At 41.2% G+C, this 25,648-nt stretch overlaps 1 protein-coding gene across 2 annotated transcripts in view; it reads left to right on the top strand.

Moving 5' to 3' along the window:
• SNAP25 (synaptosome associated protein 25) overlaps window positions 1–25,648 on the top strand; it is a 222,448-nt gene that overhangs the window by 173,682 nt on the left and 23,118 nt on the right. For both annotated transcript variants that reach the window (XM_082252321.1, XM_082252320.1), the window contains exon 6: window positions 3,629–3,754. In XM_082252321.1, the coding sequence (XP_082108447.1) occupies window positions 3,629–3,754 (126 nt within the window). The remainder of the gene's footprint in view (window positions 1–3,628; window positions 3,755–25,648) is intronic.

Raw genomic sequence — 25,648 nt, 5'->3', positions numbered from 1 at the left:
CAAGATTTCTGGCTCCCATGTGTCTTTTATACAGGTAATGAGCTGATATTAGGAGCATGCTCTTAAAGGGAGTGCTCCTAATTTCAGCTTGTTACCTGTATAAAAGACACTTCTCCACAGAAGCAATCATTCAGATTCCAATCTCCTCTTACCATGGCGAAGACCAAAGAGCTGTCCAAGGATGTCAGGGCTGGAATGGGCTACAAGACCATCACCAAGCAGCTTGGTGAGAGGGTGACAACAGTTAGTGCGATTATTCGCAAATGGAAGAAATACAAAATAACTGTTAATCTCCCTTGTTCTGGGGCTCCATGCCAGATCTCACCTCGTGAAGTTTCAATGATCATGAGAACAGTGAGGAATCAGCCCAGAACTACACGGGAGAATCTTGTGATTGATCTCAAGGCAGCTGGGACCATAGTCACCAAGAAAACAATTAGGCTCCTTTCACACTATTGCGATGCAATTTTACCGCGATTTCGCGGCACGATTTTTGCCGCGATTTTGAAAGCAATGGCAAGGCAATATGCCTCAAAACACATTAAAATCGTGGCAAAGTAGTGCAGGAACTACTTTGAAGTCGGTGCGACTTCAAAACACACTGATATGAATGGGGCTCATTGAAAATAATGGAAAATGACTTGTCATGCGATTTTGCGGTCCAAAATCGCGGGACAAGTCGCACTAGTGTGAATGGGGCCTTAGTAACACACTATGTCATGAAGGACTAAAATCCTGCCTCACCCGCAAGGTCCCCCTGCTCAAAAAAGCACATGTACAGGCTCGTCTGTAGTTTGCTAATGAACATCTAAATGAATCAGAGGAGAACTGGGTGAAAGTGTTGTGATTAGATGAGACCAAAATCGAGCTCTTTGGCATCAACTCAACTCGCCATGTTTGGAGGAGAACACCATCCTCAACATAAAACATGGAGGGGGAAACATTATGCTTTGGGGGGTGTTTTTCTGCTAAGGGAACAGAACAACTTCACAGCATCAAAGGGACGATCCATCAGAGGGAACCTCCTTCCCTCAGCCAGGGCATTAAAATTGGTCGTGGATGGGTATTCCAGCATAACAATAACCCAAAACACACGGCCAAGGCAAAAAAGGAGTGGCTCAAGAAGAAACACATTAAGGTCCTTAGACACCATTTACACAAACTTTAAAGTTGAACTAAACCCTCTTACTCTTTACAGCCAAGGAAGCTGCCATCTTAGGCTCTGTTTGCCATGGGGCTGTACATTTGATCGGTTATGACACCAGCTGTTAGATGGCTTGCCATTTTTGACTGAGAGCACAAGCATCTGTAATGGTTCTCAATAACAGCATGCCTTGAATGTAACTGTTTGTTTTAAAATTGGTCGTGGATGGGTATTCCAGCATAACAATAACCCAAAACACACGGCCAAGGCAAAAAAGGAGTGGCTCAAGAAGAAACACATTAAGGTCCTTAGACACCATTTACACAAACTTTAAAGTTGAACTAAACCCTCTTACTCTTTACAGCCAAGGAAGCTGCCATCTTAGGCTCTGTTTGCCATGGGGCTGTACATTTGATCGGTTATGACACCAGCTGTTAGATGGCTTGCCATTTTTGACTGAGAGCACAAGCATCTGTAATGGTTCTCAATAACAGCATGCCTTGAATGTAACTGTTTGAGAAAACAGTTAAATTGATGGGTTAAGTTCCGCTTTAAAGTAGTTGTAAACATCAAAAATGAAATATGAACAAAGCATGACCCTCTATACTGTGTACTTGTCTTAGTAAGGAGCACTAAGTGTAATTTCTGTCTCCTGCTTGATTCCTCTGCTATCAGCATAAATCACTTCTGACAATATTTCCTGACACCAAGAGAAAAAATATTGACAGGGGAGGGAGCTCCAGCTAGTTGACAGCCTCAGCTCTGTTCCTGTGAGCTGCACCTTGAATGGCTGTAGAGATAAGAAAAGACTGCAGATAGGCAGGTACAACTTATGTCGGAAGATTTGTTTTATCTCTGTGTATCACCTGAGGCCAGTCACTTCACTGGGTATATGTAAGGGTTTACAACCATTGTAAACAATGCTGCTTGCTTATAAAATCACCAGCCTGAAAATCAGAAGGGCCAATGCAGGCTTAATTTTCAGCCAGAACAGTTTTATTTCACTTTTGGATAAAATGAAGAAGGGTGAGGACCTCTGTTCATATTTTATATGCTGATATATCCCTATGGAAGAGATTTGTTTTGCGATTTTAAATGCTGTCTGTGTCCCTATAGAAGACAGTTAGCTTTTCTTCCTATTCTGTATGACACCCACCAGGAATAGAGGTACAATATACTACATTGGGGATACGTACAGCATTCTGAAAGAGGCTCTAAACCTTCCTCATTTTACTAGGAAATATGTTTTTGTTGCTCACTATCTCTCCTTTGGAGGATTTCTCCTCACTTCCTGTTTTGTCTTACACCTGTCACATGGACAGGAAGTGAGGTGACATTTTTTGTTATGAGGCACAGACAACACATTTTTGACAGAGGTTCTAAACCTTCCTCAGGCAATTTGTCTTTACTGCTGTCTCCTCCTTAACCTCCTTTTCTGTCTGACACTCATCATTGGAAAAACAGAGAAGAAGTGAAAATAGTTGGAAAAGACCTGACCGTTTAACCCTCTATAAAAAAATGGCTGGGGATGGGCTTAAGAGAGAACATGGTGTACAAGGCAAAGAGATGTCTAAAGAGTCATGAAGAGGTGGAAAACCTTTTTAACAGTTAAGTTTTCTTTAAACACAAAGGCATGAAGTCCACTTTTGACTGGTTTGAGCTCTGTGACAGCTGTTACTGATGGTGCATTAATGCAATAGTGAACCATGGGAGCAGTTGTGCTTAGTTGAAGAGTGTTTCACCTCCTATTCATGCCACCAGCTTGTGCATGAACAAGGTATATTGGACATTGATGCTACAACGCTTGTTTTGTTTGCTGCTGCATTCATTTCACTCTACTTATTTATTTTTTTATTTTATTTTTTTTCATTTTTGTCTTTGTTGACGAAGGTTTGTACATCAACTCTCGATGTATGGTTACAGTTTAAAAGTACCGATATATTATCCAAAAACAAAATAGAGATCAGAATAATCTAGGTATTCTGAGATAGCTGTTTTCACTCATCCTATATTAAGATATTTAATACACAAATAAACTATGCAACCTAATCCATTGCATAGTGCCAATCTACTATGTAGGTGAATTTATGTGACGCCGATGTCCATGTGATGTGATGTACACACTATACTTGGCAGTTTCGTTTTATGTTTGTCTGCCGGTATGTCTTTCTATGTGTGTTTTATGTCAAAGAAAAGACTAATTGTTTTCCTATTTACTGGATGAAAAAAAAAAAATGAAATATATGTTATACCAGTTAGGTGAAGTTCTGAATGAATTAATTAAATTTCAGGATTTCACAGCTGATGAACTTCAGTGCTAGGTAATTGGGTTTATGATATATATCGGTATAAGCTGATGCTCTGTTGGTCGCTCATTTGTCTGAATCAGCTCTTATTGGCTCTGTGCCATGGCGCGTGTGGCATTTCATTTCTCACTGATGTTTGCCATGTTTTTAGAGGTCATTGACAATATGTTTTCTATAGGCTTAAATCAAGTGATGCTTACAAAAAAGCCTGGGGCAATAATCAAGATGGAGTGGTAGCAAGTCAGCCTGCCCGTGTCGTGGATGAGCGTGAACAGATGGCTATTAGCGGTGGCTTTGTTCGTAGGTAAGTCATTTTCTTATATCTTCTCTTATATCTTTCTAATGTCTTTATAAAAATGAAACCAGCGATGCGATGGGCCTGTCTATTACTCTTTGATGAAAAAGTTGTTCTTGTTACCTGTGGAATATTTTTTAGTTTGCCAAGTATGTTAGAGGGGTACAGGTGCTATATTTATATATTTATTTAACTTGTGGGCTTAGTACTGTATTTTTCTTTTTTTTTTTGCTACTTGTTTAAAAACAATTATATTTTTAGTTCTTTTATTCTGTGTGACAGTGTGTCTCCATGTTATTCTATAGTTGTAAAGAAAAAAATCTGTGTGTTTGATGGACGAGCCAATTTAGATACACTAAACAAACTGAAGCCAAACTCCAGCTAACCATTTTTAAGCAGTTACAGCAAACAATTCTTTTTTTTCCTTTTGGGATAAGGGTTTTACAGAAATAAATAAAAGCTGATCATTGTACCCACCCAGTAGCAGTACATGGAAGTACATTGAAAGTACATGGAAGCAATACATTGTCTCAACCCTCCACAGCTACATATGCAAGACAGCTTGTTGTTTTGAAAAACAACAGACCCACTGGCTAGAACCACCAAGTTAAAATTAAAGAAAGAAAACCTAAAAAAAAATGAATGAAGCCTCCACATCTAAGAATTTGGTAAACTGCAATGTATATAATGTTTACATTTGGTTTTTACGGTGCCTTGAAAAAGTATTCATACCTCTTAAAATTTTCCACATTTTGTCATGTTACAACCAAAAATGTAAATGTATTTTATTGGGATTTTATGTGATAGACCAACACAAAGTGTCACATAATTGTGAATTGGAAGGAAAATGATAACTGGTTTTCAAAATGGTTTTCAAATTTTTTTTACAAATAAATATCTGAAATGTGTGGCATGCAGTTGCATTCAGCCCCCTTTAGTTGTAGTTGTAGAAGGCAGCCGATACTCGATATGGGGAAATTCTTCTACCACAATTAGTAAAAGTTTATAGGGCTTACTATGATTCCCCCCCCCCCCCCATCTATGTCCTGGGCTACTGTCATCTTGCTCCTGAAACCTGATAAAAACATGTTATATCCAAGCTCCTATAGGCCGATTTCCTTGTTGCTAAATGACATAAAAATCATGGCCAAAGTGCTGGCTCTCCACCCGAATGAGGCTATTCTATCCATCATTCATTCTGACAAAGTGGGTTTTTATGCCACACAAATCAACAGCACTTAACCTCAGAAGGCTGTATCTTAACATACAAACACCAGAGTATAATATGGGTTACCGCGCCTTACTGTCTCTGGATGCCAACAAAGCGTTTGACAGTATTGAGTGGCAATATTTGTGGGCAGTTCTAACTAAGTTTGGCTTTGGCAAGAAGTTCCTAGGTGCAGATACTGTATTATATCACGCCCCATAGACAACCATTAGAAATGCTGATAGAATCTCGCACGCATTTTCTTTGGGTAGGGGCACCAGGCAGGGGTTCTCCTCTTTCCCTGTTGTTATTTGCTCGGGTTATCGAGCCCCAGGGCAGTGGGTATTCTCGGCTTTTCCTATCCCCATAGCCTTGTCCTTTAAATACAGTATTTAGGAATACATATTTCCTCCAATATCACTGATTACTGCCATCTAAATATACACCCCTTCTCCTAAAGTTCAGGGATAAAGGTAATATCTGAATTAGATGGAAATTATCAGTTGCAGGCAGAACCAACCTTATTAAAATGATTCTCATGCCCCAATTGCTATACCTGCTGCCAGAGGCATAACTAGAACCTTTAGGGCCCCAATGCAAGAAACCATGAAGGGCCCCCAGACCCCTGGCCAGGGCCCTTCCCTTCAAGCCTGGGGCTCTTCCCACTGATCCTGGAGCCTTTTATTCTGGTTGCTGGGCCCTTTATTACGGTCCCGCAGCAGGATACTTTCACATGTTGTGCAGTGGGCCCCCTTCCTGTCATCGCGGGGCCTCCCCATGGTGGTGGAATGCCAGGGCCTGGTCACAAGTTTGACCTTTGCGATCCTGGAAGTTCACCCACTGGTGTCAGTGGGTTTTATTTTTTGGTATTTTAATTGTATTATTTTTTATCATTTTATTTTATTTTTTTACAATGTCACTGACTATGACTCTGTCCATTCAGAAAAAGAAGGAGCTGGTAAATTACATATTTACTGACCCCTTCCTGGTTTTCTACTGTGACACATCCCCTGCAGCCGATAGGAGAGGGAAGAGAGCACAGTAGGGGGGGGGACCAGGGAAGAACACAGGGGCCCAGAGACAGCAGAACACAAGTGAACTGGATAGGAGAAGTGGCGGGGGCAACATACATAGGAACCAATCTCCTCCATTTTCCTCCTGCAGCTACAGGAGGACAGTGATTTCTCTACATGCTGCCCCCGCCGCCCCTCCTATCCAGGTGCACAGTGGAGCCGCACAGGCCCCCTGGAGCATGGGTCCCGGTTGCAATTGCAACCCCTGTAGTTACGCCCTGCCTGGCTTCCCGGATAGTTAATTTGATATATCGCCCCTTAATTTGGAATAATCGCCTGCCTAGAATTAGGTTAGAACAATTGCAGTATCCAAAGGATTGGGGCAGCTTGGCGCTCCCTAACCTCTGGTTATATTACATTGCACTTAGTTACACCATGCAGAGGGGGTGTTCGACTGGCTTAATAAACCATCTAAGTGTGGCAGTATAGGGTTTATTCAGAAGTATAAAATATACACTCACAATAGTAGATTAAAAACCAGCATAGAATGTGGTCAGGCTCATATGCTCTGCCCCAGGGAGGTGCTGTACGTTCAGATGGTAGGGGCTGTCTGTAGCGCTGGTGGCTCTGAGCATTTCCTCTAGGCTCGGCACAGCACTAAACCATCCTCATCCTCTATTACCCAAGCTGACACTATTGTGCAGTCCACCGCAGCTGCCAGAGCGGCTTATAGCCCCAGCATCATGCATGGAAGAGTCAGCCTAATTATTTGAACACAGCATCAGCCACTTGCTTCTTGAAGATGCACAGATATTACTTGATTCTGATGTTGGTTCTATGGTAAAGGAAGGGAGTAACATGAGCCTACAGAGAGGGGAGAACTCTGATAAACAACAAATTGGCAGTCATGTTCCCCCAAGTTGGCTCCAGTGATGATAAGGATGGAGGGGATGCTGATGATGTCACTGACATGACCTGGGTGCCAGATAGAGCAGAGGAAGAACGTGAGGGGGAGAAACAACCTTAATTAGACAGGATGTCCTCCAGAGGCAGCCATCATGGAAGAGTAGAGAGCAGCCACCCTATTCAATCAGATTGTGGAGCGGTTATCTCCCGACCCACTTCTCACAGCTCAGCTGGGTGGGCCTTTTTAAACACGTGCAGCCTATGGCACTGTTCCAATTTGCAATCTCTGCCACAAGCAGATCAAGCCTGAGAAAACACAAGCCATTTGGGTACCACATGCTTGACATGGCATTTAACCTCCCACTACCCATTGGCAAGAGCACCTGAAAGGCACACAAAAGGGAAACAATTCTTTTGCTCCTCACTCCTCACCTTTCATGTCTACCCCCGCTATATCTCATGACCTCTCAGCAGCTTCCACCGACAGGGATGATGGTATAGCAAAGGGTTTCACAGGTCCTTGCAACACATCTGCCAGCAGCACACCACCAGCTGTAGAGTATAGCATGCAAATATTTCTGTCCCAGCTGCTGCATCAAAAAAAAAAAAAAATACACTCCCTGCCACCCACATGTCCAACGTCTAAATTCAAGCTTGTACAGATTACTGGCTGTACAACTTCTGCCTTTCCATCTGGTGGATTCTGCCCACTTCCGTGAATTTGCAGAATGTGCTATACCACAATGGCAGGTTCCCAGTCGCTATTTCTTTGCACATAAGGTCATTCTAGCTCTGTACCATCATGTGGAAGTCAATGTTTTGGCATAGTTGGGCATGGCAGTCAGCCTCAAGGTTTATATTACTGCTGACACGTATTCCAGCAAGCATTGGCAGGGACAATATATTTAATTCACAGCACACTGGGTAACTCTGCTTGCAATTAGGAAGGATGCAGGACAGGGCTCAGTGCTGGAGCTTGTTTTGCCGCCAGGTCTTCATACAGCTGGTGGTGATGATGCGAGATCTGTCAGCTCCACCCTCTGCTCCTCCATGCCCTCGTCTGCTGGATTGTCCTATGAACCCCCAGTACCCCCTAAATGTTCAGGTGGCCATTCAACAATTCAGGCTAAATTATGCCATGCAGTGCTTCAGTTTGCCTGCCTAGGGGACAGGAGCCACACTGGAGCAGAGATTCTTTCAGCTCTGCAGGGGCATATAGGGAAAGTTGACACATGTGCCATGCCTGGCACATGTCCTCAATTTGGTGGTGCAGCATTTCAATAACAGGTATCCAGGTTTGCAAGACCTTCTAAAGCAGGGTCAGAAGAGTCTGTAGCTATTTCAGGTGCTCATACACAAACAGGGCTTGGTTGGCTGAAATTCAGCAGGGATTATGCCTGCCCATAAACCGCCTGACTTGTGACATTTCCACTAGGTGGAACCCAGCTTTGGCAATGCTGCAGCAGTTGCACATGCAGAAGAGGGCCTTTAATTAGTAACTGTGTGAGTATGGCACAAAGACAGCCTCAGGGCAACTCTAATTTTTTTCCCCACGCCAATGGCTGCTGATAAAGGCTGCATGAAGTTTACTGTCACCATTTGAGGAGGTGACTAGGTTGGTGAGCCATGACAATGCATGCATCAGTGACACAATCCCTCTTCTGTTCCTGCTGGAGAATACTCTGCATGGTATTATGGACAGGGCACTAGAGGCAAAGCAGCGGGGGGAAGAGGAGGACTTCCTTTCCTCTCAAGGCCCGCTTTACGCAGACACCATTTTTGGAGACTTAGAAGCAGAGGAAGACATATATAAAACATTAAGGGATGGTTTTCAGTCCCCCAGAAACCTTAGAAGTAGGCAGTTCCAGATAATGTAATCCTCAGTGACCCTGAGGATTCTGCTTCTTATGCCTCCAAAAACATGTGATGCATGGGCTCCCTTATTCTTCAAAGCCTAAGAAAGGACCCGAGAATTTGTGGCATCAAGGAGAAGGATCATTATTGATTGGCAACCCTCCTTGATCACCGTTACAAGGGCAAAGTCTCAGGACTTATCCTGCCATTGCAGAGGGAGCACAGGATGAAATATCTTGAGGACATCTTAAAGAGGGGTTTATGTAATGCTTTTCCAGGCTCTAGTTTTTAGGCTTTTGTTGGTCAAAGGAGAAGCATTGGAGAAGGGGGCTGCCTTAGCGATGCTTTTAAAAATTGTTTTAGTCCTCAGCACGCAGGGCTGTCAGCTTCAAGATCCCATCGGCAGCGTCTGCATCATATGGTGGAAGATTATCTAGGGGCAAAAACAGACATGGAAAGCTTTCCAATAGACGATCCACTGGGTTTCTGGGTCATGAGAATAGACCACTGACCTGAACTTGACAAGTATGCAGATGAGCTGCTGGGCTGTCCTGCATCCAGCGTGCAGTTTGAACAGGCATTCAGTGCTGCCAGAGGTTTTGTGACAGATAAAAGAGCGCATCTGTCCACAGACTCCATTAACCGACTGACATTTGTCAAAATGAATCAGTCCTGTATTAGAAGCAGCTATTAAACCCCTGATGCTGATGTTGCTGATTAAGTGTTATTTGGGATCTCGAATTTCTGCAAGACTGCCTAGGTTTGTGGGTATTGATTTGATCTTGAGGTAATTTTTTGGGCACAATTTCATGGGCTCAATTAACATCCAAGAACCAATGTATCCGCACCTGTTTGACAGGTGCATCAAATTTCATTTTTTTTTTTACAGCAAGGCCAATTCTTGTAGTAAAAATATATACACTTATTAGCGTATATCCCTCGCGTCTATGGGTGGCCTATTTGGAGAGTGGGGGAATTTTAGGATAAATAAATAAACAAATAAATAGATGTGTGATGTTAGCAGCTGCTATAGGGTAAGTGATGTGTATAAAAAGAGAAAATCCCAGAGTAGCTGGAATTTAAATAGCGCTTGCTAGTATTACCCAGGAAAGAGCAATTGCTTGCCCTTAGCCTGGATAATGATAATGGGTGGGTCAAAGGGGCCAGTGGGTAAAATAATATACTCAAAAAAATGTGTAACTTAAAACTAGGTAATGAGTGTAGCACAATAAATACCACAGTATATATATATATATATATATATATATATATATATATATATATATACACCATAAAAACTAATATCACAATAAAATCACATATGTGCCATAATGTGCAAAATAAGTCCTAGTAAAAAAGTGCATAGGTGACTTTGGTGCATAAATAAAGCTTCAGTGCCAAGTTAGGGAAAGTGCAGGTGCTAGTGCTGGGTCCTCCAGTTGTCCAACTGCTGATACTTGTAGTATGGGCTTTAAGGAATAAGGGGGGTGCACACTCACCAGAAGTAGTGGGTCTTAGTTACCATACGGTAAGAAGACCTAATGAGCCTTGTGGCCTCCTGGGCCAGGAAGTTAACTGCTGGGCTTTGTAGTCCCCTGCGGTCCAGGGTCCCTCTCCTGGATAATCTAGATCCTCAGGGTCCGGTTGGGGTAAAGAATAAAATGCTCCAGATAGTGCAGTACCGTTAAAAGTATCCTTTAATATGTATAATGCAGTACAGAGGCAAAGGATACTTTTAACGGTACTGGTACTGCACTATCTGGAGCATTTTATTCTTTACCCCAACCGGACCCTGAGGATCTAGATTATCCAGGAGAGGGACCCCAGACCGCAGGTGACTACAAAGCCCAGTAGTTACCTTCCTGGCCCAGGAGGCCACAAGGCTCATTAGGTCTTCTTACCGTATGGTAACTAAGACCCACTACTTCTGGTGAGTGTGCACCCCCCTTATTCCTTAAAGCCCATACTACAAGTACCAGCAGTTGGACTACTGGAGAACCCAGCACTAGCACCTGCACTTTCCCTAACTTGGCACTGAAGCTTTATTTATGCACCAAAGTCACCTATGAACTTTTTTACTTGGACTTATTTTGCACAATTTTGCACATTATGGCACATATGTGATTTTATTGTGATATTAGTTTTTATGGTGTATATATATATATATATACTGTGATATTTATTGTGCTACACTCATTACCTAGTTTTAAGTTACACATTTTTTTGAGTATATTATTTTACCCACTGGCCACTTTGACCCACCCATTATCATTATCCAGGCTAATGCAAGCAATTGCTCTTTCCTGGGTAATACTAGCAAGCGCTATATAAATTCCAGCTACTCTGGGATTTTCTCTTTTTATTAAGGCCAATTCTTGCTTTTATCAAGAGTACCTTTAGAAGGTTATGGGGGGAAGGCACCACCAACACTCAAAGACCAATTTTTCCACAACTGTGTGACGGGGCTTCAAATTTCAATTTTTTTACAGCAAAAGCAATTCTTGCTTTCATCAAGAGTACCTCTAGAAGGTTACGGGGTAAAGGCATCAGCGCCACCCAAAGACCAAGTTTTCCAAAAATGTGTGACAGCAAAATACATTTTTTACAGCAAGGCCAATTCTTGCTTTTATCAAGAGTACCTCTGGAAGGTTACAGGGTGAAGGAACTACCAACAGCTAAATGCCAGTTTTTCTGCAACTGTGTGGCAGGGGCATACAATTTCAGGATTTTACAGCAAGGCCTATTCTTGCTTTCATCAAGAGTACCTCTGTAGGGTTAGGGTGTGAAGGCACCACCAACACCCAAAGCCCAATTTTTCCACACCTGTTACTTCTATCCAATGTCTGCAAAAGAGACGCCAGACTTTATCTAAAAAAAATTATTCTTGGCCTGAGTGTACTATAATTTGGCTTCTTCACATAAGGCTTGCTTACTGTGGTGCAAAAATTTGTTATTTCCATCCAAAGTCTGCCAAAGAGACACCATAATTTATCCACAAAATCTCTAATCTTGTTCCCAGTGCACTAAGTTGTGGCCTCATCATAAAGACTGGCTCCCAAGCTGTTGTTTGCAAAATAAAGAAAGCTTGAAGGGAAAATCAATTTAAATATCATTTTCTTTTCTTTATAAATGTCAGTTTGGCTGCAGCAGGTTCTATACATGGTACAGATGCTCCACTTTACAGGCAGACTAAGAGGACCCCACAGGCACTATATTTAAAGGAATATTTCATTTTTATTGTTTCACTTTAGGCATCATTAAAATCACTGCTTCTTTAAAAACAATCTTTTTAAAGGTTTTTTTTTTTTTTGCATTGATACATGTCCCCCAGGGCAGTAGCCGCGGGCCCCCATACCCTTTTTATGGCCAATAACTTGCATTTAAGCCTTCAAAATGGGGACTTTTGATTTTTCAAGTTCAGGTGAAATTGACTACAATGGGGTTCGCGTTCAGGCCCGAACTATTGCAATGTTCGAAAGTTCTGGTGCGAACCAAACCAGGGGATGTTTGGCCCATCTCTATTAAACAGAATTGGTCCCAGGACTGTGCCTTGGGGTACCCTACCTAACACTCCAGACCAGTCTGAGTACACACTATTTATCACCACCCTTTATAGGCGCCCCTTTAAAAAGTTTTCTATCCATGTACAAACTCTATGGTCTTAGCCTACAGATCTCAGTTTGTAAATTAAACATTTATGGGGAACTGCGAGGAATGCTTTTGCAAAGTCCAGATACAGCACATCCACAGACCTTCCCTTATCTAGATGGCAGCTCACTTCTTTGTAGAATGTTAACAGATTGGTTTGGCAGGAATGATCTTTCATAAATGCATGCTGATTACTACTAATGATATTGTTTTCATCAGCAAAATCTTAGATATACAGGCAGTTCCCGGGTTAAAATCAAGATAGGTTCTGTAGGTTTGTTCTTAAGTTGAATTTGTATGTATGTTGTATCAGGTACATTTTATAACTCCAGCCCAAAAAATCATTTTTACGTTTTTTGGATAGGGTTAACAACCCTGTAGCATTTGTTTTGCTGTCTGTGCCCATGTTCAGAAGATTTTACCTCACTTTCTGTCCCTGTGACAATTTGATTTGGAAAATTTTGGGTTATTGTAGAAACAAGGGTTAGTGATAAAGTTTCAGTGGAGACATCTTTTTCCCATAGTAACTCTTGCATGAGTGAATTTTACTTCCTAGGGGTAGATTTCCTCTCACTTCCGGAGAGTCGGATGTTTGTAACTCGGGGACTGCCTGTAGTCCCCTATCATCCTCTCAAATAGTTTACATACTATCAATGTTAGACTGACTGGCCTGTCATTTCCAGGAATATATCTCTGCCCTTTATTAAATATTGGTACCATGTTGGTCCTTTGCCAAGCAGCTGGTACCATTCCTGTCAGTATGTTGTCCATAAAAATTAGGAATAGCGGTCTAACTAAAACCTGACTGAGTTCTTTGCATTTTCTCAAGTGTGAGCCATCTGGTCCTGGTAATTTATTTGTGCTAAGGTTTTCAAGTCTTTTTCGCACACTGGCTTCTTTTAGCCACAAGGTTACATCCTGTGATGTTTTACTAGTAATACAGTATTGATTACTATACCCCTCCTTTTCCTGTGTAAAACTGAGGAGAAAAATGCATTCAATACAGTTGCCTTCCCCTTGTCATTTGTAAGCAACTTCCCTTCGTCATCCTTTATGGGGGCGAATATGCTCTGACCTTGCTTTTTTACTATTAATATATTTAAAAAATTTGGGGAGATTTTTTTTTTACTCTCCACTTTGTGTCTCTCGTGGTCTATCTTAGCTGTCCTGGTTGCGTTCTTACATATTTTTAGTGTATTCCTTGAAGTGTTTGAATGCTGACAATGACCCCTCTGCCTTATATTTTTCAAAGACAATTCTTTTCTCTTTAATATGTCTTTTTACATTAAAGTTTAGCCACCCTGGATTAATCTTAGCTCCTTTTATTTATTAGTTATTTGTTTGTCCATTGGAATGCACTGGCTAATACAGTTATTTAATATGTTCCTAAAATTCTTACACTTATCCTCAGTGTTCAATGTTTCTAGGAGGTCCAATTTATTATCCTGTAGTATTGAGCACAATTTAGATAAGTTGGCTCTTTTGAAATTTAGTGTTATTGTACTACCCTCATGTCTCCTTTTCCTATGATTTATGCTGAATGTAATTATCCTGTGATCTCTGGTTCCTAAGTCGTCCCGTAGTTTCCTAGTTGAGGCATCCACTAATTGGCACATGAAGTTGTCCTGTAAGACATAAGAAACTATGAGACTTAAATGAGTGAGCTGTGCCTTCTCCCCAGTCAAGTGTTTTAGGACTACAGAATACTTCCCTTTGTTCTTATATCCATAACACGGGGGAGGTGTTCTGTAGTTAACATAGGTGAAGGGCCTATTATAGTGCTAGAGATAAGACTGTAGAGTGCTGAGGACAGCACTGTATTTCTAGCGGTATCAACAGGTATTTCTTTGCACATATCTAGATGCTATATATAAAAAAATAAAATGTTCAATGGTATAGTTAACAGACCAAAAGGAACCACATATGAGAAGTTCCATGTTAACGGTTTACATACACTTTATTATATTTTTTATTAACAAAAAAACTGTATTATGGTATAAGATGCTTTAAAAGAGGAGCCAGTTATTTTTGCTGTCAGTAGCCTCAGAAATATCACCAGTACTGCTTCACTCATAGCAGAATTGTATATTTTTTACTTTGAGCCATTAAAGAGATTGTAATAGAGATTAAAAAGAAAATAATAAACATGGTACACTTACCTGCTCTGTGCAATGATTTTGCACAGAGCAGCCCCGATCCCCTTCTTCTTGGGTCCCCTGCCATTTGCTATGGGGGTATTCATGCAGGCTCATTCCTAAACCATGCTCTGTGTGTCCATTGACACACACAGTGTGGCTCAGCCCAGCCCCGGCTCCCTCCTTACTGGCTGTGATTGACCACGGCAGGAGACAATGGCTCCCGCTGCTGCTTCTGAGCCAGTGAGGAGAGAAAGAGCAGCAATGCTGCTCTCGTGCACAGAGCTGGATCTTGAACAGGCTCAGGTAAGTATAAAGGGGGGGGGGGGGCAAAAACTCTATGTTATCTATGCTGTTCCAAGCTAAATGTTGTCCACTAGCCACTATGTAAGGGAAATGAAAATAACAATAAGAGGGCTGCTTTTTAAATGAGTTTCAGCAGAACACCTGGAATTCTTTACAAAAGCCTGCTTATCTTTTAACCTATTGAGAGGGAGTTCAATAAATCTAGGGGGTCAATTTAAATTGAAGAGTGTATATTGCTATCCATGTATGCACATTCCACACTGCGTTCCATGCATTCCAGTGCATTTTTTATGCGTTTCAGTACAGTGGAGTGCAGGAAAAATGCAGCATGCTCAACTTTTTTTTCTGTAACTGGAACTTCAAACACTGGTGTGAACTATGCCATTGGAAACCATATAACCTACTTTCCATGTGTTTTTGATGCCGAAAAAACGCACTGGACTGCATGTGTTGTGAACTGGCCCTTAGGAATTTAAAGCAAAACTACACTGCGTCTGAGCACCACGATCCATCTGCCCTTACCTCAGGCATGCAGGCAGGGGATGTGCTTAAGTGAGAAAGCCCCTCCTCCTTGCCTCCAGATAAAATGAAGACTCCTGGAATGTATAACATCATTTTAGCCTAAAAAAAAAAGGTGTCTGATGCTTTAAAACCCCAACCACCCGCCCGGCGCTTAGGAGAATAGAACAGTGTTTAAAATCTTAAATATATATCCACTAAAATCTTGTAGATAAAATTCAATCTGTCATAAAAATCATATAGATCTTATCAATATGTGCATTCTTTGTATACACTAGCTGCCGCTGTAGATAAAACTTGTAAAATAAACTTATAAATATAGCCCAATCCGTGTGTCTCAGTCAAATATATTGTACATTCAGCAGCGCTTATACACACAGCCTCAGTGTGTGCAAGTATGGGAATTCAACCTCTGAAAAGTTCAAATCTTGCTGAGATTATACAGTCCATGCATATACAGGAAAAATCGTATCCACAGTCCGCAGATATCCTCCTTAGATGACAGGCACCAGTGATTCCACTTCTAGTATACCAAAGCCTCCACCACACCGACTGTGCTCCCCTATGCAATGGACACTCACCAAATAGCCATCAAAATCAAGCCTTTATGCATAAGCTGCATGAGCCCTTGCTTCTGGTTACTCTGCCGTCTCCAGAATCCACCAGGAATCACCACCAGGCTCTGTATCTCCTCAGTTCAATGCATAAGTAAACACGTGACGAAACGCGTCAGAACGCACGTACTTTGCTACCAAGGAGACGGAGGGAGGTGCTCGCTGGAGTCCCGGAACTCGCTGAAGCAACCGTAGGAGCGGCGCATCCTGTAACAGGGAGACGCCAGAGCTCGCGGACGGCGAGCAGCGGTACCTTCTAAAGTCCCAACTTGAAATTTACATGCGTGCAAAGGGTTTTGTGAATGTAAGCATACATATTGAAGGGGATGGGTATAGGGCATATTAATAAAGTTGAAGCAATATTACGCTATGTCCCGCTTCCTGTTGTTTACTTATGCATTGAACTGAGGAGATACAGAGCCTGGTGGTGATTCCTGGTGGATTCTGGAGACGGCAGAGTAACCAGAAGCAAGGGCTCATGCAGCTTATGCATAAAGGCTTGATTTTGATGGCTATTTGGTGAGTGTCCATTGCATAGGGGAGCACAGTCGGTGTGGTGGAGGCTTTGGTATACTAGAAGTGGAATCACTGGTGCCTGTCATCTAAGGAGGATATCTGCGGACTGTGGATACGATTTTTCCTGTATATGCATGGACTGCAAAATCTCAGCAAGATTTGAACTTTTCAGAGGTTGAATTCCCATACTTGCACACACTGAAGCTATGTGTATAAGCGCTGCTGAATGTACAATATATTTGACTGAGACACACGGATTGGGCTATATTTATACGTTTATTTTACATCATTTTAGCCTAGGCAAGAAACCAGGAAGTGACTAAGGAATAGTAAAAAAAAATAAAGTAATTATAATATACCTTCCTATCTTTTTACTTGATACCTGGCAGAAATGTAAATGCATTGGCCTCATTACTTTTGGCAAATATTGACCAGGACATATGTGTAGGTAAGGAGTTATGCTTTCCCTTGTTGCATACTTGTTTTAGGTAAGAACACAGAAAAGTATTAAAACCATAAGCTTAGCAAAGCAGTTAAATCCAAAGTGCAGCCAAAATGACAAACAGAAAAACTCCAGCAAGGGACATAACTTACAATTATTAGGTTGTGTCCTTTGTGCTGATTCCTCCTCTGTTAGTAAAACAGATCCTCCGGTGTGGCAGGGGATAAATCAACTAATGGGCTATCATAGGCTGTCATCAAGAGAGCCTGACACACTGTATGGTCAGGTCTAGGCCAGCATCCTGCACAAACTGCTGTGCTGCGAGTGGGAGATGATTTTTGCAGGGACGAGGGACCAAAGCCAGGGAGTAATTCAACCGCATTTTCCGATGCAGCCTCTATAGTTCCGGCTGCAGGTCCCGTCAGGACCGGCAGAGTGATATACAGCTGCTCTCTGCCTGCCCTTCGGCATCTCTCTTCCTCTTTAGAAGAAGCAGCAGAGAACAGCGGCTGGTAGGCCACAGCAAGATAGAGGTGAGCACTGAGCAGGCAAATGGACGTAAATGTAAATTAAATAAAAAAGGCAACAAATCAATATTATGACCAGTGGTTTGGACCAAAAAGAGCAATGCTTTATAGCAAAAATGTGTGTGTGTATATATATATATATATATATATATATATATATATATTGTAACAGAACCAACGACCCACACTGTGTTTGTGGGCTTCCGCCAGTATACGGCTTCCTTCAGTCTTGAACATAGATATCAGATCTTCCAGCCGCCCCATACAAAGCTAGCCGACAACTTAGCTTGTATGTATCTGAAAACAACTAACTCCTTTATTGAACAAGAAACAGACTTTTTATACACTTGAGAAGTACGTCAGTCACTACATGAACAATGACCCGAATATTTACCCAAATCATTACACAATGGTTAGATAACGAGGTACAGCTGACTCATGGCTAATCCCATCTAGACAAGGTTATCATTAACATGCTAATTAACTCAGTGCACTTTAACCAGCCTGGGGGACCAGACTGCCGGCACCAAGGCTAAAACAAAATACAATACACATTATTATAAATGTAATAGCATAATTACGATGTGTGGAAGACAGGTGGTTGAGCTGATGATATTAGCGTCTGCTAGGAGTCTGACTGTGTGAAGCCTTATTGGCAATAGGCAGCTAGGCCTAGAGTCCCAGAGTCTTCATATGTTCTTTGAGATATATTGTTGACAAATATTACTGTCCTATTTGAATAATCCAAACCCTATCAATATCAATCTATTAACCTTCTACGATGAAGTGAGCTGCCACTTAGATAAAGGTAAGCCTGTGGATGTGGTGTATCTGGACTTTGCAAAGGCCTTTGACACCGTTCCCCACAAACGCTTACTGTATAAACTAAGGAAGGTAGGTATGGACCATAGGGTGAGTACCTGGATAGAGAACTGGCTCCAGGGGAGAGTACAGAGGGTGGTGATTAATGGGGAGTACTCGGATTGGGTGGGTGTGGAAAGTGGGGTCCCCCAGGGTTCTGTCCTGGGACCAATCCTGTTTAATTTATTCATAAATGATCTAGAGGAGGGGATATCTAGCACAATCTCAGTATTTGCAGATGATACTAAATTAGGCATGCCAATATCTTCTATGCAGGATGTGGAAATCTTGCAAGCAGACCTGAACAAAATAACGGGGTGGGCAACTACATGGCAGATGAGATTTAATGTAGAAAAATGTAAAGTAATGCACTTGGGGGCCAGAAACCAGAAAGCAAGCTACTCACTAGGGGGGGAACCTCTGGGTGAGTCTAGGATGGAAAGGGACCTGGGGGTACTGGTAGACAACAGGCTTGGAAGTGGCATGCAATGCCAAGCCGCTGCAAGCAAAGCCAACAGAATACTGGGTTGTATAAAAAAGGGGATTCACTCCAGAAATAAAGAGATTATTCTTCCACTCTACAAGACTCTGGTCCGGCCACATCTGGAGTATGCTGTCCAGTTCTGGGCACCGGTCCTCAGGAAGGATGTGCTGGAACTGGAGAAAGTCCAGAGAAGGGCAACAAAAATAATTAGGGGAATGGAGGACATCGGCTATGAGGAAAGACTACAAGCACTGAACCTATTCTCTCTGGAGAAGAGACGCTTGAGGGGGGATATGATATCAATGTACAAATACTGTACTGGCGACCCGAGCATAAGGAACAAACTATTTAGAGTAAGGGAATACAATAAGACACGTGGCCACTCACTAAAACTAGAGGAAAGGCGGTTTAACCTTAAAGTGCGTAAGGGGTTCTTCACTGTAAGAGCGGTAAGGATGTGGAATTCTCTTCCGCAAGCAGTCGTATCAGCGGGAAGCATTGATAGTTTCAAAAAACTATTGGATGGACACCTTAAAGACCACAACATACAGGGGTATACAATGTACGGTTAAAAGCAAACACACACACATAGGTTGAACTGGATGGACTTGTGTCTTTTTTCAGCCTCACTAACTATGTAACTATGTAACTATGTAACTATATTCTCAGGGTCCATTAAGTCCATCATTTTCTTGGCCGCCCTGTGCCCCTAATAGACACAGTGTGACTTACACATAAAAGGGGCCTAGGGAGCTGAGACAGGGATTTCTCAACCTCTCGAAAGTAAGCTGGATTCCACAGTTCCCCCAACCAAAGTGACTCCCGTCACACACATATATATATATATATATTTATATATATATCTTTTTTTTTATTTTCTGCCATTACACACACTTTAAATCGATTTTTTAAAAATATATATATTTTTTTAATTGTTCTCAAACGTGTTAGAATAACGTCTTGATATATGATCAGATATCAAAGCGTTATTTTAACACATGTGAGAACATTTAAAAATTACATTTAAATTTGGGGGAGAGTCCCACCCCGTATGCGTAGATGAGAACACCGAAGACCTAAAACCATAGTACCAGGGGTGAGGGGAAAGTCTCGCCGGGATCTATCTATTGGTCCAGCAAGGACCCCCTGTGCCACCCTGTACGCAAAATGAAGAACCCACAAATGAGCTCACATTCTTGACAGGATATACATACCCATGAAGCACTTTTTTCCATTTATTAAAAGGAAAGAGACAGGGGCAGAAGTTAGAGAAAGAAATGCAGGGGAAGGAGTGGTGGGTGCATACCCCCTTCTATTCAGGGTGGTGAGTCACCTTCAACTTCTGTTCTCCTCTGAACTATTAATACGAACATATATACACTGCTGACAAGTTTTATTCTTGAAGGGAAGACATCTAACTGATACCACTATTCATACACATAAACAAACTGACAGGTGGACCAGATGATGAGGGGGGAAACCTGTTAAAGGAAGTGGGGTGGCAAAGTCATCCAAAACAAGTGCTATTCCCGGGACAATAAAAAGAACATAATGAGAAAACAACCTCTGAAAAACAACGGAGTAAGGGGAAAACAGGCAGTAGAAAGTAATAAAAATGGACAAAACAGGACTGCAGTGTAGAAGAGTACAGCTAACCAGTCAGGAGTAGAAATAGAGAATGAGAGTGACACGAAAGTAGAATTCACGGATGAACAAATCTTAAAAACTAGTTGCCTACAAAAGGAGCAATGGCAGATATGTTTGCAAAATTAGTAATATCTCTGAAAACAGATATAGCAACACTTCATAGAGATTTAGGCCAGATATTGACACAAGTGGAAGAGACCGAAAAAAGACTGGAACTTCATACCTGAAGGATAAAGGAATTGAGAGAAGAAATAAAAATATTACAAATGGAACAAAGAGACTTGGCCTATAAGATAGAGGATCAGGAAAACCGAGACAGAAGGAAAACATTGAGAATCAGAGGACTTCCAGAAGCATCACAAAGAGAAGATTTAACAGAAATAATAAAAAAAAAAGATATTTAACCCATTATTAGGCAGATTAACATCAGAGGTAGTAAAGATGGAAAGGGTTCATAGGATTAGTCCGCAAAACATAGGAGTGGATGCCCCAAGAGATATAACAGTGAGATTTCGCCATTATGAGGAAAAGGCACAAATATGGAAAAGTCTTAGGGGCGCCCCACCATTAAAATATGAAGACAAAAATCTACGGATTTTTGCAGACCTTTCGCCTAAAACATTAGAAAGAAGAAGGAGTTTAAAACCACTAATGGAGCAGATGCGCTAACAAGACATGCAATATAACTGGGGTTTTCCAGCTAGCCTGGTAGGCAGGTAGGATTCCTGAAAGAGTTACAGGATTTTTGCAAAAAATTTGAACTTCCCATGATAGATATTCCTGGCTGGTCGTATAACAGGAGAGAAGAGTCACAGATAATTGGCAACTAGAACCAAGGAAGGGCTCGAAATTAAGGAGACAATAGAAAGGAAATATCTCACTTTATGAGACATTGAAAAGGAAAAAGAGGAAAGTAGGGCTAGAAAAGTAAGGTGTAGTAAGCAATAGGGATGGGGAACCCGAACATCTGGCGTGTTCTGGGGGTCACTTTCCCAATTGAGAGGAAAGGGATACCCAGTGGGCACACCAGACAGAGCATCACCCTAGGTAGATGGGTAGGGAAGATCAAATTGGAGGAAGACACCGTCTACTTTAGGACCAGGGCTAGGTCAAAAAATCAAATGCTTCAAAACATCAGTATTAGAGAGGGGAGGGGGGGAAGAATATATAGAGGGGTGGGATTAAGGAGGGGGAGTGGCAAGGGAAAAGAGTTTATTTTGCCAAAAAGGTTGGAAGCTCCCTGTTTCTGATCTTTTCCTTGTCTCTGCGGACTGACCCTCTTCTCCCTAATCTTAAGGAGGCATCCTGACACCTGGGCTCACCAGGAGGTGAGAGAAGATGGTGGGAAGAAAGGAGAGGTAAAGGAAATATAAAAACATTCAATTTTTCAACACATAATGTCCGAGGACTAAACGCTTTAGTAAAGATATATAAGGTACTAAAAGAAATTAAACAATACTCTGCAAATATAGTCTTTTTACAGGAGACACATATCTCACATGATGTAAATGTTAGATTGTATTCCAAATATCACTCGATATGGTACTTTGGAGACTCCACAACAAAAAGGCAAAAGGAGTTCTGATGGGGTTTTGCAAAAGATGTAAAGTTTCTCTTAGAGGAAAGGATGGTCGATCCAGAAGGGCGATATATGTTTCTGAGGGGAAGACTGCAGGATGTGGAATGCACCCTGGCAAATCTATATTGAAAATATAAATTTCCCAAATAAAAACCCAACTAAGTATCTGGGGGAGGTATTGGAACAGCTAGCGGATTTTAAAAAAGGTAAACTGATCATAGCAGGTGATTTAATTTTTGTATGGATGCAGAGACAGACAGTACGTCACATGCACTGGGGAAGGGGGCCTGCCAACTCATGTTGGTGAAGAAAAACTTATATCAATCTGAAATGATAGGTGTATGGAGAATACAACATCCTGGGATAAAAGATTATTCGTTTTACTCCTTAGTGCATGGGATGTACTCTAGATTAGATTACATAATGGTAGATCACAGATGGCTGGACTCGATAGTTAAAACATCTATAGAAATAATATCTATATCGGACCATGCCCCGGTAATAATGAAGATGAAAATATCGAAACATCAAAATAGGACAGGTACCTGGAGGTTAAACGAGGAGTTGATACAAGATAAACAGGTGGAAGGTAGAATAAAAAAAGAGCTACAACAATACTTTCTGTTAACCACTAGCTGACTGCCCGCTACAGATATACTGTTTGTGGGAGCGCTCCTGGGGGCGCACACACGCTGCCCGAGGCAGCGCCCATTAGGAAGCAGGGAAGCTGATCCATGGGACCGGGGGCCGTGATTGCCGCCGGGCACCAGTAATCCCTCCCCTCTGAGAGAGAATGATGTAAACACAGCAGACCGTTGTTCTCTCTGGAACGAACACAGAGAGCCTGTGATCCTCCTATTTAGGATTACAGGTCTCTGTGTTGATTCCACAAGTCCCTCCCCCATACAGTTAGAAAACACTCCCCTAGGCTCACACTTAACCCTTTGATCACCACTGGGTTAACCCCTTCCCTGCCAGTGTCATTATTACAGTAACAGTGCATATTTTTAGCACTGATGACTGTAGTAATATCACTGGTCCCCCCCCCCCCCCAAAATGTAAAAAATGTCAGCTAGGGGTCCAATCTGTCCGCCGCAATGTCGCAGTCCTGCTAAAAATCACAGATCGCCGCCATTACTAGTAAAAAAATAAATAGAAATGACATAAATCTTTCAACGGCATAAATTGTTCAATTTGTCCACCGCAATGTCACAGTCCCGCTGAAAAATTGCTGATCACCAGCATTACCACAAATAAATTCTGTTAATAAATAAAAATCACATAAATATATCCCATAGTTTGTAGACTCTGACTTTTGCGCAAACCAATCAAAATACACTTCTTGGGGATTTTTTTTTTTTACCAAAAATATGTAGCAGAATACAAATTGGCCTACACTGATGAAAAAAATTGATTATGTAGCACAATGTGGAATGTATTGTTTTTGTTTTTTTTTTTTAAATTGTCGCTCTTTTTTTATTCATAGCGCAAAAAATAAAAATGGCATAAGTGATCAACTACCACCAAAAGAAAACTCTATTTGTGGGAAAAAAAGGACATCAATTTTATTTGGGTACACCGTCGTACGACCGCGCATTTTTCCGTTAAAGTAACGCCGACTCTTAAAAAATGGCTTGGTCATTAAGAAATTAAAACCTGGTCCAGAACTGGTTAAATTAGACCCCAGGGATTTCGGAGGCCACAATATGGAGAGCACATAAAGCTTATATTAGAGGTATTTTGATTTAATTTGGAGCTAAAAAGAAGAAGGAAAGGATAAGTAGTATGAAAGCATTAATAACAGAAATACATAAGCTAGAACAAATACACAAAAAGACAACATATTTTGAAGTACAGTATACATTAATATTAAAAAGAGAATTGCTAAAAGAGCTAATGGAACAGCAAACAAGGTATTTTATAGAGTGGCCAAATAAAGATACCAATGGGGAAATAAACTTGGGAAATACTTAGCAAAAATTTTAAAAAACAAAAAATTTATAAATTTTATAAGGAAAATAAAAGACAACAAGGGGGTGATCGTGTATACTACATCGAAAATAGCAGAAGTATTTCAGAATTACTATAGTTCATTGTACTCGGTAAGACAAAAAGGATCATAGGAAGTAGAATTAAACAGAACGCAGATAATACACAAATATATATAAGAAGCAAACCTCCCCAAAATATCAGTAGAAAAGCTACAAGTATTAGAAGAAAGGATAACGAAAGAAGAGCTTGAAACAGCTTTAAAAAGAACAGCAACAGAAAAGAGTCCAGGGCCTGATGGGTTCATGACCCGATATAAAAGATTTAGAGAACAACTGGTACCAAAATGATGTCCATACAGTATATGGATGGATTCAGGAAAGGGAAGGAGATGAGGATAGAATCACTGGAGGTGCAAATTACAGTGATACCGAAAGAGAGAAAGGACGCTACTTTATGTTATAGCTATAGACCAATAGCATTGTTAAATGTAGATACAAAGCTATATGCAAAAGTTTTGGCCTCTAGTTTAAAAGAGCTTATGCCTGAGTGGATCCATGCAGACCAAACCGGATTCATTCCGGGGAGGGAATGCAAAGATAGTGGGATAAGAACCTTGCTCCTTATGCAAAAGATGAGAAGTGTCAGATCCCCGGCGGTAGTCCTGTCAATTGACAGGGTGGACTGGGGATTTATGATATATACAATGGATGAATATCTTGAAGCTATGCTCCAATTAAGCAGCGCATATCTTGCCATACAAATAAAGGTGCATATATATTTAAAGTGCTATAGTGACATAAAATGCTCTTGAAATAATACCAATCCTAATAAAGAGTGAATATTTAATACCAAAAATGAATTAATAAATAAAAAATGAATTAATACTCAATAAATCAGTGCAAAAAGTCCAATATTCTCTCAGTGAGGTATTCACGACCATGCAGGGGAACAGTGGTGGTGGGTATATCCTATTCACTCATGCAGGTATAGCCAGAATTTAAGCTTACCAGAGGGATATGATCCCTGTTACCTTATGGCAACCTGGATCCTACAAGCTTTTTGCTAATATTTAGCAAGAGATGCCCACCGCCACTGTTCCCCTGCATGGTCGTGAATACCTCACTGGGAGAATATTGGACTTTTTGCACTGATTTATTGAGTATTAATTCATTTTTTATTTATTAATTCATTTTTGGTATTAAATATTCACTCTTTATTAGGATCAGTATTATTTCAAGAGCATTTTATGTCACTATAGCACTTTAAATATATATGCACCTTTATTTGTATGGCAAGATATGCGCTGCTTAATTGAAGCATAGCTTCAAGATATTCATACAGTACTTTTACATTTGTGATTGTGAGGTAGCTGCAGGCTTGTTTACCCCCATACACATTTATTTTACCACATTGGAGTATTTATAGCACTTACAATGGAAGCTGTAGGAATAGGCCCAAGGATAAAAACACTCTATAGTCAGCCTACAGCATCAGTAAAGGGGAATGGGTTGTTGTCTACTTTGTTTGAAATACATAATGGAGCAAGACAAGGATGTCCACTCTCTCCTCTCCTGTTTGTGCTGTCACTGGAACCTTTATTGGCAAACATACGAAATAGCACAGATATAGGAGGGATGAAGATCGGAGATGAAG

The sequence above is a fragment of the Pelophylax lessonae genome (assembly GCF_965119305.1).
Source record: "Pelophylax lessonae genome assembly, chromosome: 3".
Classification (NCBI taxonomy): Eukaryota; Metazoa; Chordata; class Amphibia; order Anura; family Ranidae; genus Pelophylax; species Pelophylax lessonae.
This window is presented reverse-complemented; position numbering and strand designations above follow the sequence as displayed.